Below are 22,155 nucleotides of genomic sequence, written 5' to 3' on the forward strand. Positions count from 1 at the left end.
ATTCTATTGTTGAGTCATATACATTGCTCGTCACCTTTAACCATTACACTTCAATGTAGAAAATAAGTATAAATCTAAAGATGAAAATACTATATGTGCATGCATAAAAAAAATTCAGATTTAACACAATTAACAATAACAAAAAGTTCCATCAAGTTCGAAATGACTCTTTTAAAAGAAAATACACATCCTTTAATCTTGGGTCAAACTTATCTATTTTTTACTATGCAATCTTCCACGATATATATCAAGAAAAATACGAATTTGGAAATGAACCATGTCTTATTGTGTAAAAAGAAAGAACTCATCATGCGTAAGAGAATCACCATATTTCATCACGAACACCCCACAATCAACTGAACTTTACGTAGTAGTAGGAAAGAAAAGAAAAGAAAGTAAGATAATGAGTAAATAAAAGGTAAAAAAGCTACAGATTTTTGAGAGATAAATGCTTACTTTTTTTATTCTGGAATATCAGTGCATACTATAAATGGCCATTCTTTTGCATCATTATAACCAAACTCTGGTAGTAGGAAAGTTGTAAACCATTGTAATATTATTTCTTTTTCAACATTAAAAGACATTCAAGAATATGGTCTTGGATCCAACCATGAAATCTTCTTCTTTTTGGTATCGACGTAGAAAAGAACTGTTTTGATTAAGATCTGTTAATTAGTTAGAAGTTTGTTAGCAGTTAATTCAATTATTTTTCTTGTATATAAACAGATATAATGGCTTTTACTCATTTTTAATTTTTGAGAAGTATTCTTTAGATTCCATTTCTTAACATGGTATCAAGAGCCACAACTTAAGGGTTTCTTGGGCTGTTTTCAAATTTCTTTTCTCTCTCTCATTTTTTTTTAACGTCAATGGCGGCCACCATTGATTTCAATCATCCGTTGTATCTTCATCCTTCTGATACGCCTGGGATTGTTTTGGTGTCTCACCAACTCGTTGGCATTGACAACTATAATGTCTGGAGCCGATCTATGCGAATCGCTCTTCTTGCTAAGAATAAACTTGGATTTGTTGATGGAGACAGCAAGAAAGAGGATTACGCAGAGGAATTGCAATCACAGTGGGAGCGGTGTAATGCAATCGTCTTGTCCTGGATTCTTAACTCAGTTAGCAAGGAACTTTCTGCCAGAATAGTATTTCCCTCCAATGCTGCTTTTATTTAGAAAGACCTCAAGGAGCGGTTTGATAAAGTGGAGATCTAGGGTTTACTTTCTCCATCGTGAGATCACCATTTTGCATCAAGGTGGGATGACGATTTCAACCTATTTCACGCGTCTAAAGCTTCTGTGGGATGAGTATCATACTCTTGTTCCTTTTTCGGCTTGTGAATGTGAGATTTCTCAGGATAATCTCAAGCATCTAATTCAACAACGACTCTTCCAGTTCCTCATGGGCCTCAATGAGACATACTCTGCCATCCGTTCTCAAATTTTGCTCATGCAGCCGCTTCCTTCAGTCAATCAAGCATATTCGATGCTTGTTCAAGAGGAGTCCCAGCGGACTCAACTATCGGGACTTGTGCCGTTCTCTGAAGCTGCCGTTATTCTTTCTACTGCTAATGGTGGTACGGATCGTTGGTGATTCAATGGTTTGTGTGATTTTTGTAAGATTCGGGGTCACAAGAAAAAAAATTGTTATCGGCTCATTGGTTATCCAGCCGATTTCAAATTTACTCGAAAGAAAGGACCTTCAGGGTCCATGGCAGCTAGTTCCAGCATTACAGAGTCTGATCTGGTTTCTGGATCAACAGATTCACCTGGTGTTCTTCTGGTTGCAGCTCCGTCATTCACATCGAAGTAGTATTCTCAGATTTTGAATCTGTTGAACAAGGTCTCCTCTGTTGATTCTTCTGCGAATATAGCAGGTATATCCCACTGTCTTTCTGTTTCTGAGGATTCTCCTAGTTGGATACTAGATACGGGGGCCACAGATCACATGATATCTGATTCTCAGAGTTTAATATCTTCAATTTCTTGTGCTAGTAGTTCTCGCTTTGTTCATCTTCCTAATGGTAATATCGTTCCTGTCAATTCTGTAGATTCTTATGTCTTTGATTCTGATCATTCTGTCACTTATGTCCTCCATGTTCCCCATTTTAAGCATAATCTTCTTTCTGTGTCTAAATTAACTCGTGATTTTAATTGTTCTGCTACTTTCTTTCCTGACTTCTGTGTTTTACAAGGTCTCTTCGATGGAAAGATGAAGGGGATTGGTAAAGAATCTCGCGGGTTATATTTGTTTGATTCTTCAAGTCTAGCTTCTGGTTTGTCTTTTCCAGTTTCTTCTGGTTCTCATTCGTTTAATATTCATTCTATTGATTGTATGCACTCTGTGCTCGATAATAATACCAGTCTTTGGCATGCTCGTTTAGGACATGTGCCTTCTTCTAAATTGCATCATGTTCCTTTTCTGCAATCTTTATCCTTTGATGATAATTTGATTCATTCTTGTGCTGTGTGTCCTTTAGCTAGACAAACTCGTCAACCTTTCTCTAATAGTGTGACTAGGTCTGCTAAGCCTTTTGATCTAGTTCATCTTGATATTTGGGGCCCTTACAGAATATCAGCTCATAGTGGCCATAAATATTTTCTGACTATTGTGGATGATCATTCTAGGATGACCTGGATATATTTGTTGAAGCATAAAAGTGAAGCTCTTCTTTACCTAAAACAATTCATTCACCTAGTTAAAAATCAATTTTCTGCTTCTATAAGATACTTCAGAAGTGATAATGGTTCTGAATTCTTTAATTCAGAGTGTTCTTCCCTGTTTACTGATTTGGGGATTATACATCAAAGCTCCTGTGTTTACACCTCTCAGCAAAATGGGGTTGCTGAGAGGGAACATCGGCATCTCCTTGAGGTTGCTAGAGCACTCAAATTTCAGTCTAAAGTACCACTTAAATTCTGGGGTGAGTGTGTCAAAACTGCATGTTATTTGATAAATCGATTGCCTTCTTCTGTTCTTCATAATAAATGTCATTTTGAGATTCTTTACAATAAACAACCAAATCTCTCTCATCTCAAAGCTTTTGGCTGTTTCTATTATGCCACACAAACTCCTTACAAAGAAAAATTCTCTCCCAAAGCTATACCTTCAATCTTTATACGGTATTTACCCACTCAAAAGGGGTACATTCTGTTCAATCTTGAAACAAAATCTTTTTTTGTTAATAGGGATTTGAAGTTTCATGAATCTGTTTTCCCTTTTCATTTTGCGCCTACAGATAGTTCTGTATTTTTTCCACCACAGTTGCAAATCTTGGATTCTGATTTTTTACACCTTTCTCATTCACCTGCTTCTCTTTCCTCTAACTCTCCTTTACCACCTACTCCAGATTCAAATCCAGCCACTGCACCTTCATCCACTTCACTTGCTTCAACACGTATTCCAGGTTGTTCGTTTTCTCCACATGTTCCTCCACGTCGGTCCTCTCGAATTTCTAAGCCACCAAATTGATTACATGATTTTATTACTTCTACTGGTCCTTCTTCTAGTCAGTTTTCTATTTCAAATCATATTTCTTATTCCCATTTGCCTACTCATACCCAGTTGTTTTTGTCATCCACTTCTTCTTTGGTTGAACCTAAGTCTTACTCTGAGGCTATTCAAAATCCAGCCTGGATCAAAGCCATGGAAGAGGAGATTTCTGCTTTAGAATCAAATAACACCTGGTCTGTGGTTCCACTACCTTCGGGAAAGTTTCCAATTGGCTGTAAATGGGTCTATAAGATCAAGTACAAGGCATCTGGTGATGTGGAACGGTTTAAGGCTCGCCTTGTAGCCAAAGGTTATAGTCAGAAGGAGGGTGTCGACTATGGGGACACTTTCTCTCCTGTTGCTAAACTGGTAACTGTGAGAGCTGTTTTAGCATTGGCTTCTATTTTCCATTGGCCCTTATTTCAGATGGATGTCTTCAATGCCTTCCTCCAAGGTGATTTGTGTGAGGAGGTTTATATGGAGTTGCCTGCTGGTTTTTACAGTCAAGGGGGGAACGCTGTTTGTAGACTGCAAAAGTCTCTTTATGGGTTGAAGCAGGCTTTCAGGTAATAGAATCTGAAGTTGACACAAGCATTGGTTTCTGCTGGATTTCAGCAAAGTAAGTATGATTACTCTTTGTTTACAAAACGACAAGGAGGCAAGGTAGTTTTGTTACTCATTTATGTTGATGATTTGGTCATAACTGGAAATGATGAGTTTTTGATCAAGGAGTTAAAATGGATCCTAAATCAGAATTTTAAAATGAAAGATTTAGGCGAGTTGAAATATTTCCTAGGATTGGAAATTCTGATATCTAAAGATGCAATATTTCTGAATCAAAGAAAATATGCCTTAGAATTAATTGCAGACAGTAGGATAGGAGGAGCTAAGTCTGCCACAACCCCTCTTAAGCAAAATACAAAACTTACAGCAATCGAGTATGATCAAGGAATAGGACAAGAAGAGATAGAAGATTCATTACTGCAAGACAAGACTATTTACCAGAGGCTAATAGGCAGATTGCTATATTTAACACACACAAGGCCGGATATAACATATGCTGTTCATTGCTTGAGTCAATTCATGCAATATCCTAAGGTCTCACATCTGAATGCTGCACTAAGGGTGGTCAGATATATTAAAAATAGTCCGGGGCAGGGAATTTTATTAAGTTCTTCAAGCTCTTGTCAACTTATTGCTTTTTGTGACTCGGATTGGGCCTCATGTCCTATGTCCCGAAAGTCAGTCACAGGTTTTTGCATAAAGCTGGGGAGTTCCTTGATCTCTTGGAAAGCAAAGAAACAAAATACAGTTGCAAGATCATCTGCAGAAGCAGAATATAGAAGCATGGCAGCTACAGCTTCAGAAATTGTTTGGCTAAATGGATTGCTAGAAGAATTGGGAGCGAACTTGATCAAGCCATCCAAGTTATTTTGTGACAATAAAGCAGCTTTGCAAATTTCAGCTAATCCTATTTTCCATGAACGCACCAAACATATTGAGATAGACTGCCACTTCATTCGAGAGAAGATACAAGAAGGACTGATTCAAACTGAACATGTTATTTCTGAAGAACAGTTGGCTGACGTGTTGACCAAAGCTCTGGGAATTCAACAACGTGGTTATTTGGTTACCAAGTTAGGAGTTAAAGATGTCTTTCAACCTCCAACTTGAGGGGGAGTGTTATGATTAGGATCTGTTAATTAATTAGAAGTTTGTTAGCAGTTACTTCAATTATTTTTCTTGTATATAAACAGATGTAATGGCTTTTACTCATTTTTAATTTTTGAGAAGTATTCTTCAGATTCCATTTCTTAACAAGAACCCAATGTGCTGATAAACACATTGGCAGAAACATCTACAATCACAGATCAAAAAAGAAGAAGAAAACAATTATTGTCGATAAATCAACGATTTAGATTACGATTGGTTTTTCTTACTGTAATGTAAAAAATTACATCTATTACTTCTATAATAATGAATATAATTAAAATTCCAATCACATCACAAACTATAATGAAATTTTAAAACATGTAGCAAAGGCTTTTGAGCTTACTTTGTGGACACCTCTTAGCTTCTCGACTTTAAACCAATCTAATACTTCTTGTTTTAATTTGGATCCTGTTATCAAGAAAGTCTGATAATTGCAAAACATATATAAGTTAAATGGTTCTTTCTATATAATCCTATATAAGATATTAATAATTTTAATTCGAAATGCCAACAATTTTTTATAATATTAAAGTTCTTACAACTATCTGAGCATCAAATGAATAGTGATCGATGTATGTCTTTGAAAGCCTGTCAGATCTCTTCTTAAGCAATATGAAAAAAGTACTAACAACCTACATATAAAGTAAATAATTAATATAATTGGTTTATCTGTATAGAACCAATATACGAATTAAAAAAAATTATAGCTCAATCACAATATATTTGATAAGTAATTACCGAATCATCAATATATTACTCTAACTGAGTCTCATCACTACGAGGCACCATGAGTAAAGATGCTAGTTTCTCGCCCATTAATTTAAATTCCTCGTCTCGTCCAATCAATTTTCTGTGAAATAAATTAGATTGTTTGTGAAACATAAACTATAATATATATATATATATGTAGCTATATAATGGCATTTCTTATTCCAATATTAACTCATCAAAACTAGCAACATACCTACTCAACTCACTCATTTTCCATTTGTTTAATCGTTTTTACTCATTCTTTGTAAAGCTTGAAACTAAATATGTCCGAACATCCTATAATAACAAGAAAATAAAATTCACAATGTAAGAGCACTAGTATATGCATAAAAGTAAAGGAATGTATATAAAAAAAATTGAAATAAAGTATGAACCTATTTACGCCATGACCCTTTCTCCTTCAATGTTGTCTCATCATCAGACTCGGAGGATGAGCTTTGAAACTGATCAAATTGATTATTGTTCAATAATGGTTCATCATTTGAAATTTGGATCGAGGCAGCAATGTTGCTTCCATGATTAGGTAAGATTATAAACATGAATGCATGTGATGATATATCATGCTAGATGTTAAAGTTGGCTTGGTTATGATGATTGAATTGTTTGGTATATGTTTGCAAGTATTGGTGTAAGTTGTTGGCAAAATGGGTGAGAAATTAGGCTTGGAAAATAGCCTTATTTTGTCCACACGAGTAGACACACGGGCATGTGCCTTGGCCGTGTGAACAAGCATGTGGTTTAGCCGCGTGTCCCCTACATACTTAAATTTGAGAAACAAAATGCTTTGAATTGGTCACACGGCCAAGACACACGCCCGTGTGCAGGCCATGTGTCACACACGGCTGAGACACACACCCGTGTCTCTACCCGTGTGATCAATTCAAAGCATTTTGTTTCTCAAATTTAAGGATGTAGGGGACACGCGGCTAAACCATATGCTTGTTCACACAGCCAAGACACATGCCCGTGTGTCTACCCGTGTGGACAAAATAAGGCTATTTTTCAAGCCTTATTTCTCACCCATTTTGCCAACAACCTACACCAATACTTGCTAAACATATACCAAACAATTCAATCATTATAACCAAGCCAACTTTAACATCTAGCATGATATATCATCACATGCATTCATGTTTATAATCTTACCTTTTTATAAACATACATGCTTAACACAACTCAATCAAACCATACTAAACACATATGTATTTATCATGATATAACCATAACAAACCATTACTAGCCATTCCAATGGCTAGATTACATACAACCATTTACAAGCCAACAATTGGCCAAGTTAGCCTATACATGCCATTATATCAAAATAAGTTTACTATTTATATCAAAACGAACAGATGGATAGTGTGATGATACTCCGACTGATCTCTAACATTTATGAGCTTCCGAGCACTATAAAACAGAGTAAAATAAACCTAGTAAGCATTTAATACTTAGTAAGTTCGTATAACAGGAACTTAACTTACCATTTATAATAATTTATAATAAACATACAAAACATGCATCCAAGTCATTTTGGCCAATTCCCTAATCACATGCACTTATTCAACAAGTTAGTCATGTAAATAACATAAGTTTCAAGCCAATAAAGATGAGCTCATCAAGCTAGAAATTTCTATCTATTTCAGGAACATTTGAGATATAAATTCATTTAAACTCATATTTCTCATTCCGGGAGTTTATATCCATTGAATCATTGAAATTTCGATGGATATTCTAGTAGTACACACAAGGTGCAGAAATCAGTAATTCGTCAATTCATGTTCAGGGGCACATAATCAAGAAGCACACTCTCGAGCCACATATCAAGATGTTCATATGAGCCATGTAACAAGACGCTTATCCGGGCTAAACAGGAAACTCATAAGAGTTTTAATTAGGGAGCTCATAGAGCTTAACATGTAACTCCGAAGAGTTATTATCAGAGAGCACGAGATAGCCATTTAACAGGGATTTCAAGCGAGCTTAACAGGATGCTCATAAAGAGCTGTGTTTGTGTCCGCATATTATGCAAGATCACAACGGATCGAATCATGTAACAGGACGCTCACAAAGAACTGCAGTAATGCGTAACACATACAGAATCACTACCGATCAGGAATGCTCGCAAGAACTAAATAACAGGATGCTCGAGAGGGCTTTTAACAGGATTGCTTGTCCAAGCTATATTTTGTCCGCAACATATGCAGGACCTCATTCAATATGGAAAACCATATATCCATAGAAATTCATTATTTAAACGGAATTTAACATTTTCCAACATTTTTCGAACATATGATTATTTCATATTCTTATAACATTCATATAATTTCATATAATCACATACTACATTCAATTCAAGCATAAACATATAAATGCAATTTGGTTACACAAACTTACCTCGATAATCATTCGTACATGGAAATCTACTAATCCGTTACTTTTTGTTTTCCTCGCTCCAATTCCATATTTGTTCTTTCCAGATCTATGTAAATGAATTTAATCATCAATTTATTACATTTCATATTCTATTGGATTCAATTCACATCCTAGGCAAAATTATCATTTTGCCCTTATACTTTTCATAAATGACAATTTCGTCCCTAGGCTCGGAAAATGAAATTCAAGCAATTTAATCCTTATTTCAAGCCTAACCGAATTTTACATGTCACAATAACAGCCCATGAATTTCACAAAAATCAGAATTTTTTCTTAGGTTTTACAATTTTTCAATTTAATCCCTAAATCATGTTTTCATCAAAATTCACTTTGTAAAAGTTGTTTATTGTAAAAGTTGTTTATCTATCAACAACCTTTCATTTTCTACCATAAATTTTAAAATTTCAGTATATTCATCCATGAAAAAAGTTCTATACTCTTATATCTTTGCAAATTAATCCCCAAAATAGATAGAATAAACTATTTCGATCTCAAAAATATAAAAATTACTAAAAACGGACAAGAATTCATACTTAATTAAGCTTGATTAGTTTCCTTTCTCTGTTCTAGGGTTTCCATGTATTTTTGGTGAAGAAGATTATATAAAATGATGTTATTTGATATTTATTTTATTTATCATCTTTAATTATTTAACTTTCCAATTTTATCCTTTTCTTTTTCTAATTTTCCATGTATGAATCACCAAAAATATCTACTAACTTTTCTTCAGTGGTCTAATTACCAAATAAGGACCTCTTATTTTGAATTTCATAGCTATTTGATCATTTTAGCTACTAGAACTCAACTTTTACATTTTATGCAATTTGGTCATTTCCCTAATTAAATATAATATCAGTGAAATTTTCTTATCACAATCTTCATACATCTTTCCTATCATCATGCAAATCATGCAATAATATTAAAATAAATTTTCTTTCTGGCTCGGATTTGTGGTTCCAAAACCACTATTTCGATTTCACTGAAAACGGGCTGTTACAAGATCAAATACCATTGTTGTTGGAATCTTTGACAATAACTTCGATACTAATAGCTTTCTCACAATTTGAAGGTTTGGATTTTTTTCTGACACAAGTGTCCTCATCCAGCTTCCTTTTTCCTTTATCCTATGAATTGAAAATGCATTAAGGTAATTCAGTTTTCAAGGTATATGAAAAAAAAATTCAATGGAGACAGCTTTTACTCATAATTTATGTACAATGCCTACCGTAGTTTGTGTGGGTTCATGATTTTCTCCATCATCTGTGATAGCAAATCAACACAGTTAAGTGATAAGATAATGTAATACTAAAGAACAGAGTAGACCCTAAATAAAGTGTAGCAAAATATAATTGAAGGATCTAAACAAATTAAGAGTAAAGACTTACTTCCTTTTGGAGTTTCCAACCAGTTTTCACTGCATACCAAAGTTTCCATGCTCTCAGGATTCAAGATATTGTAGGCTGGATTATTGATCGTGGCCTTAATATTTGAACATGGTGTGAAAATTGATACCGGAATCGAGAGGAAATCTCGAGCCATCTTTGCAAGTATTGGAAACTTTTGGGATTTATCACACCACCAACCAAGTATGTCAAAGATTGCTCCATCCTTGGGAAGTAAAGGTTCATCTAAGTAAAGCTCAAGCTCTGACTTCGATGAGGCCTCGTTAAAGTTGCTTGCAGTTACAAATTCACTGAAGGAGTCCCAAACAGAATTATTTCCAAGCCAATTGATATCATCCAGGACTGAAGCGGATGTAGTTTGATTTTTGGTTTCATTGGCATACTCATTGTAGACATTCGTAAGAACTTCACGGAACGTGCTCAATTGCACCTTACTATCATGGCCATAAATCACTCTATATGAGAACTCCACAATTTTAAATTTTAACCTTGGATCAAGAACAGACGCAACAGCTAATGCCGAATTGCATAATCTCCAATAGTGGTCGAATCTCCTCTTCATCAATGTAACAAATGAATGATTGCTTTTTCCCAACTCAAGAAATTTCTTGTATATGTGACAAAGCTTTGGAAAGTACAAGCTTACAGTAATGGATTGAGTTCCTTTGATATCATCAAAGCATCTCAAACAACTCTGTAGAGCTGCTGCATTCTCCCATTCCTCCATTGATGGGTTTAGTTTAAAATTGACATCAATTTGCTCCAGTTTACAAAAGATTTCTCTTGATCTCAAAGCACTATCAAGTATGCCAAAGTCTGATTCCAGCTTGAAGGAAAGATCATCCCATGATTTCCCATCTTGATCTATAGCTTCTTGGAATTTCAATCTTCCATGTTTTGTTTCAGTGACATATTCAATGGACTTCTTTAAATTAAAAAGTAGGTCATCCATCTCACGAAACCCATCCTCAAGAAGAGTGCAATTGATGAACCAATGACTTGAAGAAAGGGAGACTAGATTACTGAGACAATTTTCTTTTATCTGTTGAACCATACTGTCATCCAAAAAAGAGTTATCCACAGTTATGGAACATACTTTACTGCCTATATTCCACTCCGAAACTAAGCTCTGAATAATTCCACCAACAGGTTTAGTGTCATTGATATCCTTCAAAGTTCTCAAGCCAAGAGTCTTCATCTTTAGTTCCCAACTATCATCAATAAAATGTGCTATCAAACAGCAATATGCAGTCTTTCCACTATTGTTCTTCCACAAACTTACTGTCAGATTGAATTTACTGGCAAGCTTATCAAAATACAGCTGAAGTTTCTCCTTCTCTTCCTTATAGATGCTACGTATGTAAGATGAAATATCTTTCGATTCAAACTCAAACATGGGTTGCATATCTTTCACAAAATTCTTGAAGAATTTTTGATCAGCCATATCCAATGGATATCGATGCTTGATAATCATTTTCACAAAATTCAAGCGCCTTTGTATTTTCATTACTGGACAGTGGTAAATCAAATGGTTTTTCATGTGTTTGGTTCCCCTCTTCTTTTTCCTTGTAAGTTCCGTGGAGCAATGTGTACATCTGGATTTTTCTTTGCCCGTTACTACGTCTAGACACTTAACAAAGTCCTTCCAAACCGCAGACGTCAACCTTGCCTGTATGGTTTTTGGAAGTTTCTCCTTATTTCCTTTGCCAGTCTTAGGCCTCAAGTTTCTCCGTTTGGTTCTTGGAACTTTCTCCTTATTTGCTTTGCCAATCTCAGGGTCACCATAGGAAACAATCTAAGAAAATTGAGAATAATAAATCATGTATACTACTTTATATAAGTCATTTGATCTTTGGAACTAATTAGATTGAAAAACACTTGATTTTAAGTTTTAGACCCATTAGATGGATTTAAATGTGAAAGATGAATAATTTGAGTGTAAAAAAATAATTAAACTAACATCTTTCATAGAGAAATTATAAATCAGTTATCGACTAGAATATGATATTAACCAGGAAGAATAAATAATTACCTGGTTATGAGGTCCTTCTGGTGTGTTAAAAGGAGCTGCAACAACCTTTGATGAAGAATGTGTAGGCATTTGTGAAGGAAGAGTTGAAACCACTCCCCTCTAAAAGCAAATGATATTATCATCATTAGAACCATGAATGCTAATTTATGATTAATTTAGTGTTGAAATAATAGAATAATATATAAGACAATGTAAGTACCTGGACATTAACCCCGTTTATTTCTACTGCATCAACATCCTCTGTTTCTTCAGCTATTTTCAAAGGTGTTGCTGTGTCCGAAGATGTTGGAATGTTTGAAATAGCTTTTTCGGTGCCTTCAACCTTTACTGTTACAAACTTTTTCTCTATATGAGTCAAGTCATTGAAGATACGAAGAGCAAGAGATTTTGATGTTTCACTCTCCATTGCAGGCCAATAAAATTCTACTACATAAAGATCGTTATTTGTGTAACGATTTTGTAGACAGATTGCAACAACAACATCTATGTCATATTTCTTTACATCTACCGGATATGGATTGTCTTCACCATCAAGATTAGTAATAGATGGTTCACAATGGTAGCCGTCCTTTGATTCAATTGCTTTCTCAATAATGGTTTGCTTAATCTTATCTTCACATAAATGCATAAATAGATGAGACTTAAAATCTTTCAAATAACAAGAATTACTTTAAATTGAGAAAGTATACTTATTTGGATCCGATATAGTTTCATTCATATTGTTAACTTTAGAAGCCCATGTTAAAGCCGATGAAAACTTGTATTCACAATGTAAATGGTTTAGTATGTCATGTATCTCAGCGATGACAGCTACTCGATTCAATGCCAAACCCTGTAATTATTAAATAAGAAAGAATTACTAAAAACAAAATTTGAAATCGCACTCTAAATGAAAATAATTTTAAAATTGTACTTTAAATGAAAATAAATTTGAAGGTCTTTTTAATGTATTTTGAAAATTTAAATACTTAATTGAGTGAAAAAATAAAGGGTTAATTTTTTTTTTTAAGTAGGGACCATAAATAAGTGATGGAAAGAGTCCATAAAATAATAAAATGTAAAATTAATACCTCCGGAAATGGTTGAAGAGGCGGAAGAGGTGATGGATATGGATTGAAACCTACAAAGAAATTCTATTACAATTAGTCAGCGTAATGATAAACAAAAATAACTTTTATCCAAAAATAAGTTAAGGAAAAGACGATTGAAGATGATTTATTATAAAATTAAGAATGAACGATTAGCTTTAATTAATTTGGTCAGTTTCTGTTTAACTGAATTTATATTTAATATATTATTAAACTAATAATGTCATGAAATTATATTTTTTAAACTTAAAATAAGTTATAATATTTAATATATGATTAAACTAATACTATAATTAAAATAACTTCGTTTTGCATATGCAATATATGATTAATGGCAAAAAAGAAAAAGAAAACTACCTAGTCCAAACTTATCGTTGCTGGAATTGAAATTTAAGTGCTCTTCTTCAACGTTGGGTTTCCATGCCGACAAGAAAAACATTGGACATTCCTTGTAACCTAAAATCAAACATTCTTCTTCCTCCCCCATTATTTCCACAAACCTGTCAAACTTATCAATAAGATCAATAGCTTTCCTGTGGTTTAATGGAATTCGACTAAAGCCAGCCATTGAAAAGAGATGTTGCCATTCTGTCAAAGTTGGGTGCCGCCTAATTACATTATTACCTTCCCATGCCTCTATGTTGCAGTCCCACTCATACTCCTCTTCAAGAAAAAGTTCCAACTGCGCCCAGAAATCAAGAGTCTTCAAGGAATACTGAAATGAATCCTTGAAACACGTCAAGAAATTGGAGTGGGTATGATTGGAATAAAAGTCTAGCATGATTACAATCGTCGGATTTTTCTCCTTCAATCTTACCAACTCTCTCTCCATTGCTTTTGCATCTCTTACCATCTTATCAAGTTTAAATTTATAGTAAACCACCACCATTTCATCTTCTCTTCTTTTGAAATCTATTTCAAATTCATCCGCTTCTGCCAAACTATTGGCATAAACCACTTTGAACTCATCCTCCAACTTTACGTTAACTTCCTTTGCATCCATAGTCAAAAACTCCATTTGGTGTGAGAACTTTACATATTTTTTCAGAAATGGTGGAAGTATGTAGCTTACACGGACGGGTAGAGGATCGCCGAAGAAGGTCGGTAGTGTACGAAGAACTGAATTCTGAAAACTGGAATACGGGATGGAGAAATCAATGAGGTGCAATCGCCTGTTTCCCATCAAAGCATTCTTTTCCATTAAAGCATCATGGATGACATTCTCTATGACGCCATTAATAAGGTAGCTGCCACAATGATAATATGGTGAAGGATCCACCGGGAAAGTGAAGTAGGAAGAAGCGGGATGCAGTCCGTAGGCTCGGCGAACCAGAGCGTCCGCAAAGTATTTCACCACTCTGCTTTTATATAGGTAGGGTCTCTCATCAGCAAGAATCAAGATGTTGTGAAGGAACGCATTGGCGCTTTTCAGATCCCCATCTTCAATAGCTTTAGCGCAGGATAGTAACAATCTCAAGGCGGTGTCGGTGTCGGTATCAAAAACAGAAGAAGCCATGAAAGAAGGTGAGATTCAACAGAGTTTGGGTAAAGCAGAAGAGAAATATGGTAGAAAAGTAAGTGAAAGCAGCAATGATTGATATGTATAATTCAGGAAAAGCAAAAGCAGTAGGAAAAGCTTGTCGTGACGCGGAATATTCACTGTTTCTACTTTGACTTTTCTTTTTGCTTCCTACAATTTACCTGCCTGCAAATTAAGTAATATCTCCTTTTTCCTTTCATTATTTTCATTTTTGAGACTTACAGAATCAGATCAACCAGTTATTACGCGTTGATTTTAATATTTAAACATTAACACGATGTGTTGTCACAAACCAACTTCAACATTAACATTCCCAATGTATAATGCATAAGAATATCGAATGTCAAATATGTTCATACATTTCCCAATCTATCTATCTATCACTAATTAATTAATATTTGTTTCCCAATCTATCTATCTATCACTAATTAATTAATATTTGTTTTACTTTTGGATCATGTGATAATATTGTATTTTAAAATTGTGTCACGTTATTGTCTAAATTTTTTAAAAATATATATATTTTCAGTGATTTACATGAATTTAAAAAAAGTTATCACGTTTTTTTTTGCGTGAAAAATAAAACAAAACATAACAAAACTAACTACCTAAAATTTTAATAATCACTTATCCTATCATTCCAAGGCTTGCTTAGAAAAACATCACACTTTAAATTGTCTCCTCTGGACAATTCTAAATTATGCACTATGTTGTATTGTTTTGTCCAACTCACTAAAATCTTAATAGTTCCCTGAAATTCCAAGGTAGACCTTGGAACACAAAGAGATTTTTATTTTTTTCATATGCGTCATACTAACAAACCAAAAAGAGTAGACCAAGTCACCCTTTTCCCTAACGTCCATCCAGAATTTTCCAGGTTTGTTCTGACCCAATTTGAGAGGTTCCAAAAAAAAAAAAGAAGAACAATTGGCGACTTCTTGGCACAAAGTACTTTAAAATATTTTTAGTATCCGGGCAATCCCTAAAGACATGTAAGATACCTTCTATCTCGTGGTGGCAAACTGGGCAGGACATACTTTGTCCAATGCCCGTTCATACACATTCTCGATTAGTAAGCAGTCTTTGTCTGCAAACGAGCCATAAGTAGAAGCAAACATGATGCGGTCCTTGATACTTCCAGACGGCTTTCCACTTAGAATCTCTTGCATCCCACGTATCTAATTTTAACATATGATATGCATTTCTTATCGAAAATCCTCCATTTGTTGTATGTATCTAAAAGATTCTATCAGAGCCAGCTAAAGGGCGTGGTGGAGAGATACTTGTGATCCTTTTGACAACTTCTTTCAACAGTCGGTCCTTAAAAGCTTCCATATTGCATGCTCTATCCTCTATCACCATATCTCTAAGAAAATAGTCTGTGATCGGCCTATCCGTGGTAGAGACATACATTTTCAACGGTCCTACTTTTGAGATCCAAGAATTCTCCCAACAGCAAACCAAGATTCCTATTCCAATGTCCCAACCCAAATTTTCTTTCAGTAATGGCCATAGTTTTGTGATCCCTCTCCAAATAGTTGAACAACTTCCTCTTTTGATATCTTCAAGGATTCTTTCTTTTATCCTTATGGTCTTATTTAGTTTTATTATTATTACTATTTTTTTAACTCCACTATTCTTCCCCCAACTCTCTAGGCTACTATGGTCTAATCTAAACCCCAAAGCTTCGGCTCCGCTTGTTGTTGCTCTTGTCGAAAGCCTGGGTGTAACACCTCAAACCCATATTCATCGCCGAAACAGGGTTACGGAGCATCACCGGAGTTTACAGAACAATTACACAATTTACCAAAGCTGTCCTCTTGACTCACAATCACTAAATTATTTTTATCTGGAGCTACGGATCTCCAAATTAAGATTCGTTAATTTTTCCTGAAACTAGATTCACATATATACTTTCCATAAAATATCCAGAATTTTTGGTTTAGCCAATAAGTATAGTTTATTCTTTAAAGTCATCTCTATTCTGCTATTTGACAGTTCTGACCCTTCTTCACTAAAAATTAATTATCTCATAGTACAAGACTCGGATAATATTCCTATCTATTTCTCTTGAAAATAGATTCATTAAGAATTTCAAGCATATAAAGTATAACCAATAATTATTTTTTCACAATTTATAATGATTTTCTCAAGTCAAGACAAGGGATTTCGAAAATCATTCTGACTCTGTCTCACATCAACTTAAATATCTCCTAATATAAAATGCAATTTCATGCATCATTTCTTCTATGTGAAACTAGACTCATTAAGCTTTAATTTCATATCTAATTAAATTTCAAAAATTTTTGATGAATTTTCAAAGTCAGACTATTGCTACTGTCCAAAACTATTTTAGTATAAAATGTTAATAATCAAGTTTATAACAACTTCATTTCCTTTCTTTACAATATTTCTCATATAAACCTCAACATCCAAGTGGCATTTATCATGCATTCAAAGCCAACCAATATCAATCATATATCATCTCATACTAGCACACATAACCATGATGATACATATATCAATATGACGAGGCCGTTTACTTATATATACACAACAACATTTATCAAAAAAAAAAGCCAAATCAAATGGCTAAATACTTGACCAAATCATGTAGGCTACATTGGCCCAACAACCTATACAATGCCATTATAACCCAAAAATAATAAACCATGAGTACCAAAATAGCCAATAGATAGTGTGATGATGTCTCTGACTCTTCCAACCGCGCGAACTTCCGATATCTAGATACACAAGGAATTTTAAAACGACGTAAGTATAAAATGCTTAGTAAGTTTGTAATTCAAAGAAGTAAAGCCTATAACTTCAATTTATAAGCATAATTTATTTAAGTCACTCCAATATGCCTTGGCCTTAGCCTAACCAACATTAGCCTTTCAATTTTAAACATCACATGAACTAGCAAATTATTACAAAACATTATGACATAAGTTTACATTACTTATGTGCATTCACATATCAACCATATAGCTAAATATATTTTAATCATCCAAAAACTCATTCTTCTCCATTCTTTCAATAGCAATTCAAATTGAAGAATTTTTCAATCTTTACCTTTTTCTCATATCCATTGAACCACAATTTAAATGAATAAACATATCATAATATAACTCATATTGTTCCACCAACCTATCATACATTCATTCACAAGGTTAGCTACGAAATTCACAAATTTCATCAATTCAATGCTTGTACAGTTCTTGTACATACCTGTACCATCTCGTACCAATTTCATACTCATCCATATTTTTGATATACCCATTGAACCATTTGGAATAAATATTGGATACTCGGGAATCTTGCACACTAAGTGCTAATATCATGGCTCGAAGCCAAATCAATGTAACTTTAATGACATGCCCTTTGTATCTTAATTTATTCCTAAGGTTCAACTGGGTTTTCCAATGCTAAATTTTCATAAAATACTTCCGTACAATCATAATCATCAACAATTCAAATATACAGCATTAAATCTCAATTATAATAATGTTTATTAACAAGCTCATACATCCATGTACATACCTGTACCGATCCATAACAAAATCATACTTACACGAAATGTCGCTGCACAATCGATGTCTTGCACGCTAAGTGCTATACCGGATGTTTCGCACACTAAGTGCCATCCTCGATACTTCGTACACTAAGTGCCATTTCGGATGTTTCGCACACTAAGTGTCATCATCAATACTTCGTATACTAAGTGCCATTTCGGATGTCTCGCACACTAAGTGCCATCCTCAATACTTCGGACGCTAAGTGCCATTTCAAATGTCTCGCACACTAAGTGCCATTTCAGATGTCTCGCACACTAAGTGTCATCCTCAATACTTCGCACACTAAGTGCCGTTCGTTTGGTCGATAAATCATTAATCATTAAAATACTCATAAATATTTCATTTATATGATTTCAACGCATTAAATGCTTAATATAATAATACTTAATACGTACGAACTTACCTGACTAAATTGTAGAAATACCAAAGTTCAGGGGCATTTTGGAAATTTTTCATTTTCCTTGATTTTTCCACCCGATCTTGATCTAAATTAATAATTTTATTTAATATATTAATTTAGACAGTAAAAAAATTCATTTCATACAAATTGATCATTTTTGATATTTTTACAAAATTACCCCTAAAATTTTACTTTTATTCAATTTAGTCACTGAGCTCAAAACATACAAATTAACCATTTTTAACCAAAATTGAGCTTAGCCAAATATTCATGGTATCAAAAACAACCTATAATTCACTTTATGGAAAAATTATATTTTTGCCTCGAATATTTTAACTTTTTTACAATTTAGTCCCTAGGCTCATAAAAATGAAACTCATGAAATTTCAACACACTCAAGCCTATCCCAATATATTATAAGCCTACAGCAGCCTATAAATTTCACAATTTCACTTGTTAACACAATTTTTGTATTTATCAATTTAATCTCTAATCGATAATTTCATCAAAAATCACTTAACAAAAAGTGTTTAACACCCAACAAGGTTTCATTTTCTTCCATTAAACTTCATAAGCAACTATCATGCTTTCATGGCAAAACTCTAAATTTTTAACCATATTGTAAATTAATCCTCTCTTTAGCTAGAGTAAGACACAAGGTTTTCAAAAACATGAAAATCATTAAAAACGAACACCAATTTCACTTACATGCAAGGGATTTTGTGGCTGAAAAAATCAAGCTTTCAAAGCTCTTTCTTTGCTGATTTTTTCGGTGAAGAAGAAGATGAAGATGACCATTTTTTTTGTTTCTTTCTTTTCTTTTAATTATTCTATTTACTAATAATTATTCCCAACACCAACGAGACATTATGATTGCACTCCATGCATATCCACTATCTCAAATAGTGGTCTAATTGACATGTAAGGATTTTTACTTTAATAAACCATAGCGACTAGGTACTTTAATAAAAAACATGCAACTTTTACATTTTATGTGATTAGGTCTTTTTTCGTAATTACGCATTCAAATGCTAAAATTACTTCATGAAACTTTTACACATAGCAATTCACATGCTGTAAACACTCTAAATAATATTAAAATAATTTTACGATTTATGGTTTCGAAACCACTGTTCTGACTAGGGTCTAAATCGGACTATTATATTGGGTTGGCCATTTTTTTTAAAGACCACCACTGAATATTCTACTGAATCAAGGACTCCTTCCGTCAAGGTCACCATATTCTCTTGCAGTTCCTCAAGCCCCGAGCGAGGCCTAACCAGACGAGTAGCCCCCAAATCAATTTCATCGCCGCTGCCTTGACTCCCCCGATTTCCCAATCATCATCATGACGATTGAATGCCCATCGACTCTCGCACCCCCTGCTTCTCTTCCCCATGCTCCATCGAAGCAAGGGTTGTTCGTGTTGTCATCTGGAGATCTTCGTTCACCGTCAGATGACAGTATCTTATTACCCTAGCCCAAATCATCGATGTATCTTAACCCTTCTCACCCGATTAAGTTTGCAGCAGCCCAATTGTCTTGGACATTTCCTCACATTAATTATTAGCCCATTTATTATTTATTCTAAAGTAATATTTTAAAAACTAAAAAGTAAATAAAATACATGATAACCTTTTTTTTGTGTGTGTGTGTGAATTACATTATAACTTTTTTAATTTCACTTGGTAATATCTTTTAGAAGAAAAAAAAAAAAAGACTAGGCATGGTCTCTCAAAGTCTCTAATGGGTTAACTTTTATGTTTTCTTTTTCTCCAAAAAGATTCTCCCAAGATTTACAGAGTAAGAAATTTAGTTAAAAGACAATCTTTTAACTATTTATAAATAATAAAAAAGTTTCTTGGTCCCACTTTCCATGTTCTATTCATGTTCATTGATTTTTTTTTGTTTATTTACATTTTTATTAAAAAAAATTAGGTAAGTGGATATTTTAATTATGACTAGAGGTGTGCATAGACCGGGCCAAGCTGGGTTTGAGGGGCCCAAAATAAAATTGTTAAGCCCGAACTTGGCTTGGCCCGGCCCATATTAATTTTTTTTAATTTATTTTATTAAATAAAAAAATTTTAAAATATAATAAATCAAATATATTTAAAACAAATATTAAAACAAGAAACAAATAAAAAATGATACTAAAATAATTCTTAAAACAATACATAAATTGAAAATATAATAAAAAGTGATTATATTAAAATTGAAAATAAAATGTAAATATGATTAAAAATAAAAAATATTTAGCATATAATTCGGGCCGGGTTTGACCCGGGCCAAAAAAGTTTTACCCGAGCCCGGCCTATTTTCTAAATGGGCCTCATTTTTTTCCCAAATCCATATTTTGAGCCTATATTTTTACTCAAACCGTTCCATTTTTCGGCATATAATTCGGGCCGGGTATGACCCGGGCCAAAAAAGTTTTACCCGAGCCCGGCCTATTTTCTAAATGGGCCTCATTTTTTTCCCAAATCCATATTTCGGGCCTATATTTTTACTCAAACCGTTCCATTTTTCGGGCGAGCCTAACATGCATTGATTAAAATTTATACCTACGGGTTATTTTTTTGCTTAACAAAATTATATTTTATTATACTTAAATAATATTATTAGTAATAATAGCATTATAGTTCCATCCTCCATCTAATATCAATATCTTTTTTGAGGTGCGATGAAATATAAATATTTTATAAGCAAAATTATTATTTTGTTGTTTCCAATTTATTAAGTGGATCTTTTATAATAATAATAAAAACTGATCTTTTATTTAAAAAAATTAAAAATATATAAAGTTATTTAAAACACATAAAAGAATATAAATGATTATTTAAATATGAAATTTTTTATTTTTTATTAATTTATATAATTTTAAAATTTTGTATTTATGTTTTTCATGTTACATATTGAGAGATTACTATGTGGAACATTATTAGTATCACGTCAAACACAAATTATTTATGTTAGTGCAAAGATATCAATTTCGTTGATGGAATGGAAGTTCAAATATTAAATAGAGATGTTCATGAGCCAGGTCGAGTTAAGTTCGTGCTAAGCTTAGGCATGAAATTAATACATTTTATATTTGCCGAAGTCTACATTGACTCGAAATACGAGCCTAAAATTTTGACCAAACCTACTCATATTTGTAAATAGTTAGCCCTTTTTTCTTGTCCATAGATTAAATGGCCTGCCTTGCTTGACCCAACTTCAGTAAAGATTCTTTTCTTTAGGCCAACCGACAAGATTTTAAATTAAATAATTTTATTTTAAATTTAATTATAGTATATATTAATATTAAATGATATATTTTAATATCTTATAAATGGTTATAAAAGTTATTTGGTTAGACCAAACTTGAGCCCAATCATTAAAAATTTTACATTTAGGCTTGACCTTACTTGACTCAGAGACATGTTTAGTTTAAACAAAAAAATTCATTTTTTAGTACCTAAAATTAACAATGTTAATTTTTTAGTGTTTAATTCAAGTTTTAGAGTTGATTTGATGAAAATCTATAATTAGATAATAATATTAGCACTTATGTCATCAAATCAATCCTAAAACTCAAATCAAATTTTCGATCTTATTGTATTTCACAAAATTAAACGTAAACGCTAAATTTATTTTTTTAACAAAATCATGAAAAATTGAAACATGTAATAATATTAGTATTTAAATTTCATTAAA

The 22,155-nt window shown here is 33.3% G+C and overlaps 2 protein-coding genes and 2 long non-coding RNA genes across 10 annotated transcripts; all 4 read right to left on the minus strand.

Moving 5' to 3' along the window:
- Nucleotides 1-5,362: 5,362 nt before the first annotated feature.
- LOC121214394 (uncharacterized) lies at nucleotides 5,363-6,803 on the minus strand. Of its 2 annotated transcripts, XR_005909971.1 has the most exons (4): nucleotides 6,357-6,803; nucleotides 6,176-6,258; nucleotides 5,950-6,061; nucleotides 5,363-5,843 (listed from the first exon to the last, which is right to left on the minus strand). It is a non-coding gene; the product is annotated as an uncharacterized lncRNA (long non-coding RNA). The 2 variants fall into 2 exon arrangements; XR_005909970.1 differs by lacking the exon at nucleotides 5,363-5,843 and having other exon boundaries at nucleotides 5,863-6,061.
- A 367-nt stretch (nucleotides 6,804-7,170) lies between these two features.
- Nucleotides 7,171-12,478, minus strand: LOC121214395 (zinc finger BED domain-containing protein RICESLEEPER 2). Of its 5 annotated transcripts, none has more exons than XM_041087902.1 (7): nucleotides 12,050-12,478; nucleotides 11,851-11,949; nucleotides 9,928-11,613; nucleotides 9,641-9,675; nucleotides 9,476-9,539; nucleotides 8,377-8,461; nucleotides 7,171-7,389 (listed from the first exon to the last, which is right to left on the minus strand). In XM_041087902.1, exons 1-6 carry the CDS (start codon nucleotides 12,476-12,478, stop codon nucleotides 8,414-8,416), a joined length of 2,361 nt encoding a protein of 786 aa, XP_040943836.1. In that variant the 3' UTR covers nucleotides 7,171-7,389; nucleotides 8,377-8,413. The 5 variants fall into 5 exon arrangements, with proteins under 5 accessions (XP_040943836.1, XP_040943833.1, XP_040943830.1 ...); XM_041087899.1 differs by having other exon boundaries at nucleotides 9,425-9,539; XM_041087896.1 differs by having other exon boundaries at nucleotides 9,801-11,613.
- A 37-nt stretch (nucleotides 12,479-12,515) lies between these two features.
- On the minus strand, nucleotides 12,516-14,538 carry LOC121214396 (DELLA protein 2). 2 transcript variants are annotated; one of them, XM_041087907.1, is made up of 3 exons: nucleotides 13,296-14,538; nucleotides 12,921-12,983; nucleotides 12,516-12,682 (listed from the first exon to the last, which is right to left on the minus strand). In XM_041087907.1, the coding sequence occupies exons 1-3, from the start codon at nucleotides 14,452-14,454 to the stop codon at nucleotides 12,648-12,650; spliced, it is 1,257 nt and encodes a 418-aa protein (XP_040943841.1). In that variant the 5' UTR covers nucleotides 14,455-14,538; the 3' UTR covers nucleotides 12,516-12,647. The 2 variants fall into 2 exon arrangements, with proteins under 2 accessions (XP_040943841.1, XP_040943840.1); XM_041087906.1 differs by having other exon boundaries at nucleotides 12,921-12,970; nucleotides 13,296-14,534.
- A 2,389-nt stretch (nucleotides 14,539-16,927) lies between these two features.
- LOC121214397 (uncharacterized) lies at nucleotides 16,928-19,953 on the minus strand. The gene is made up of 2 exons (XR_005909976.1): nucleotides 19,165-19,953; nucleotides 16,928-18,541 (listed from the first exon to the last, which is right to left on the minus strand). It is a non-coding gene; the product is annotated as an uncharacterized lncRNA (long non-coding RNA).
- Between the last annotated feature and the right edge of the window lie 2,202 nt (nucleotides 19,954-22,155).

The sequence above is a fragment of the Gossypium hirsutum genome, chromosome A02 (assembly GCF_007990345.1).
Source record: "Gossypium hirsutum isolate 1008001.06 chromosome A02, Gossypium_hirsutum_v2.1, whole genome shotgun sequence".
Lineage (NCBI taxonomy): Eukaryota > Viridiplantae > Streptophyta > Magnoliopsida > Malvales > Malvaceae > Gossypium > Gossypium hirsutum.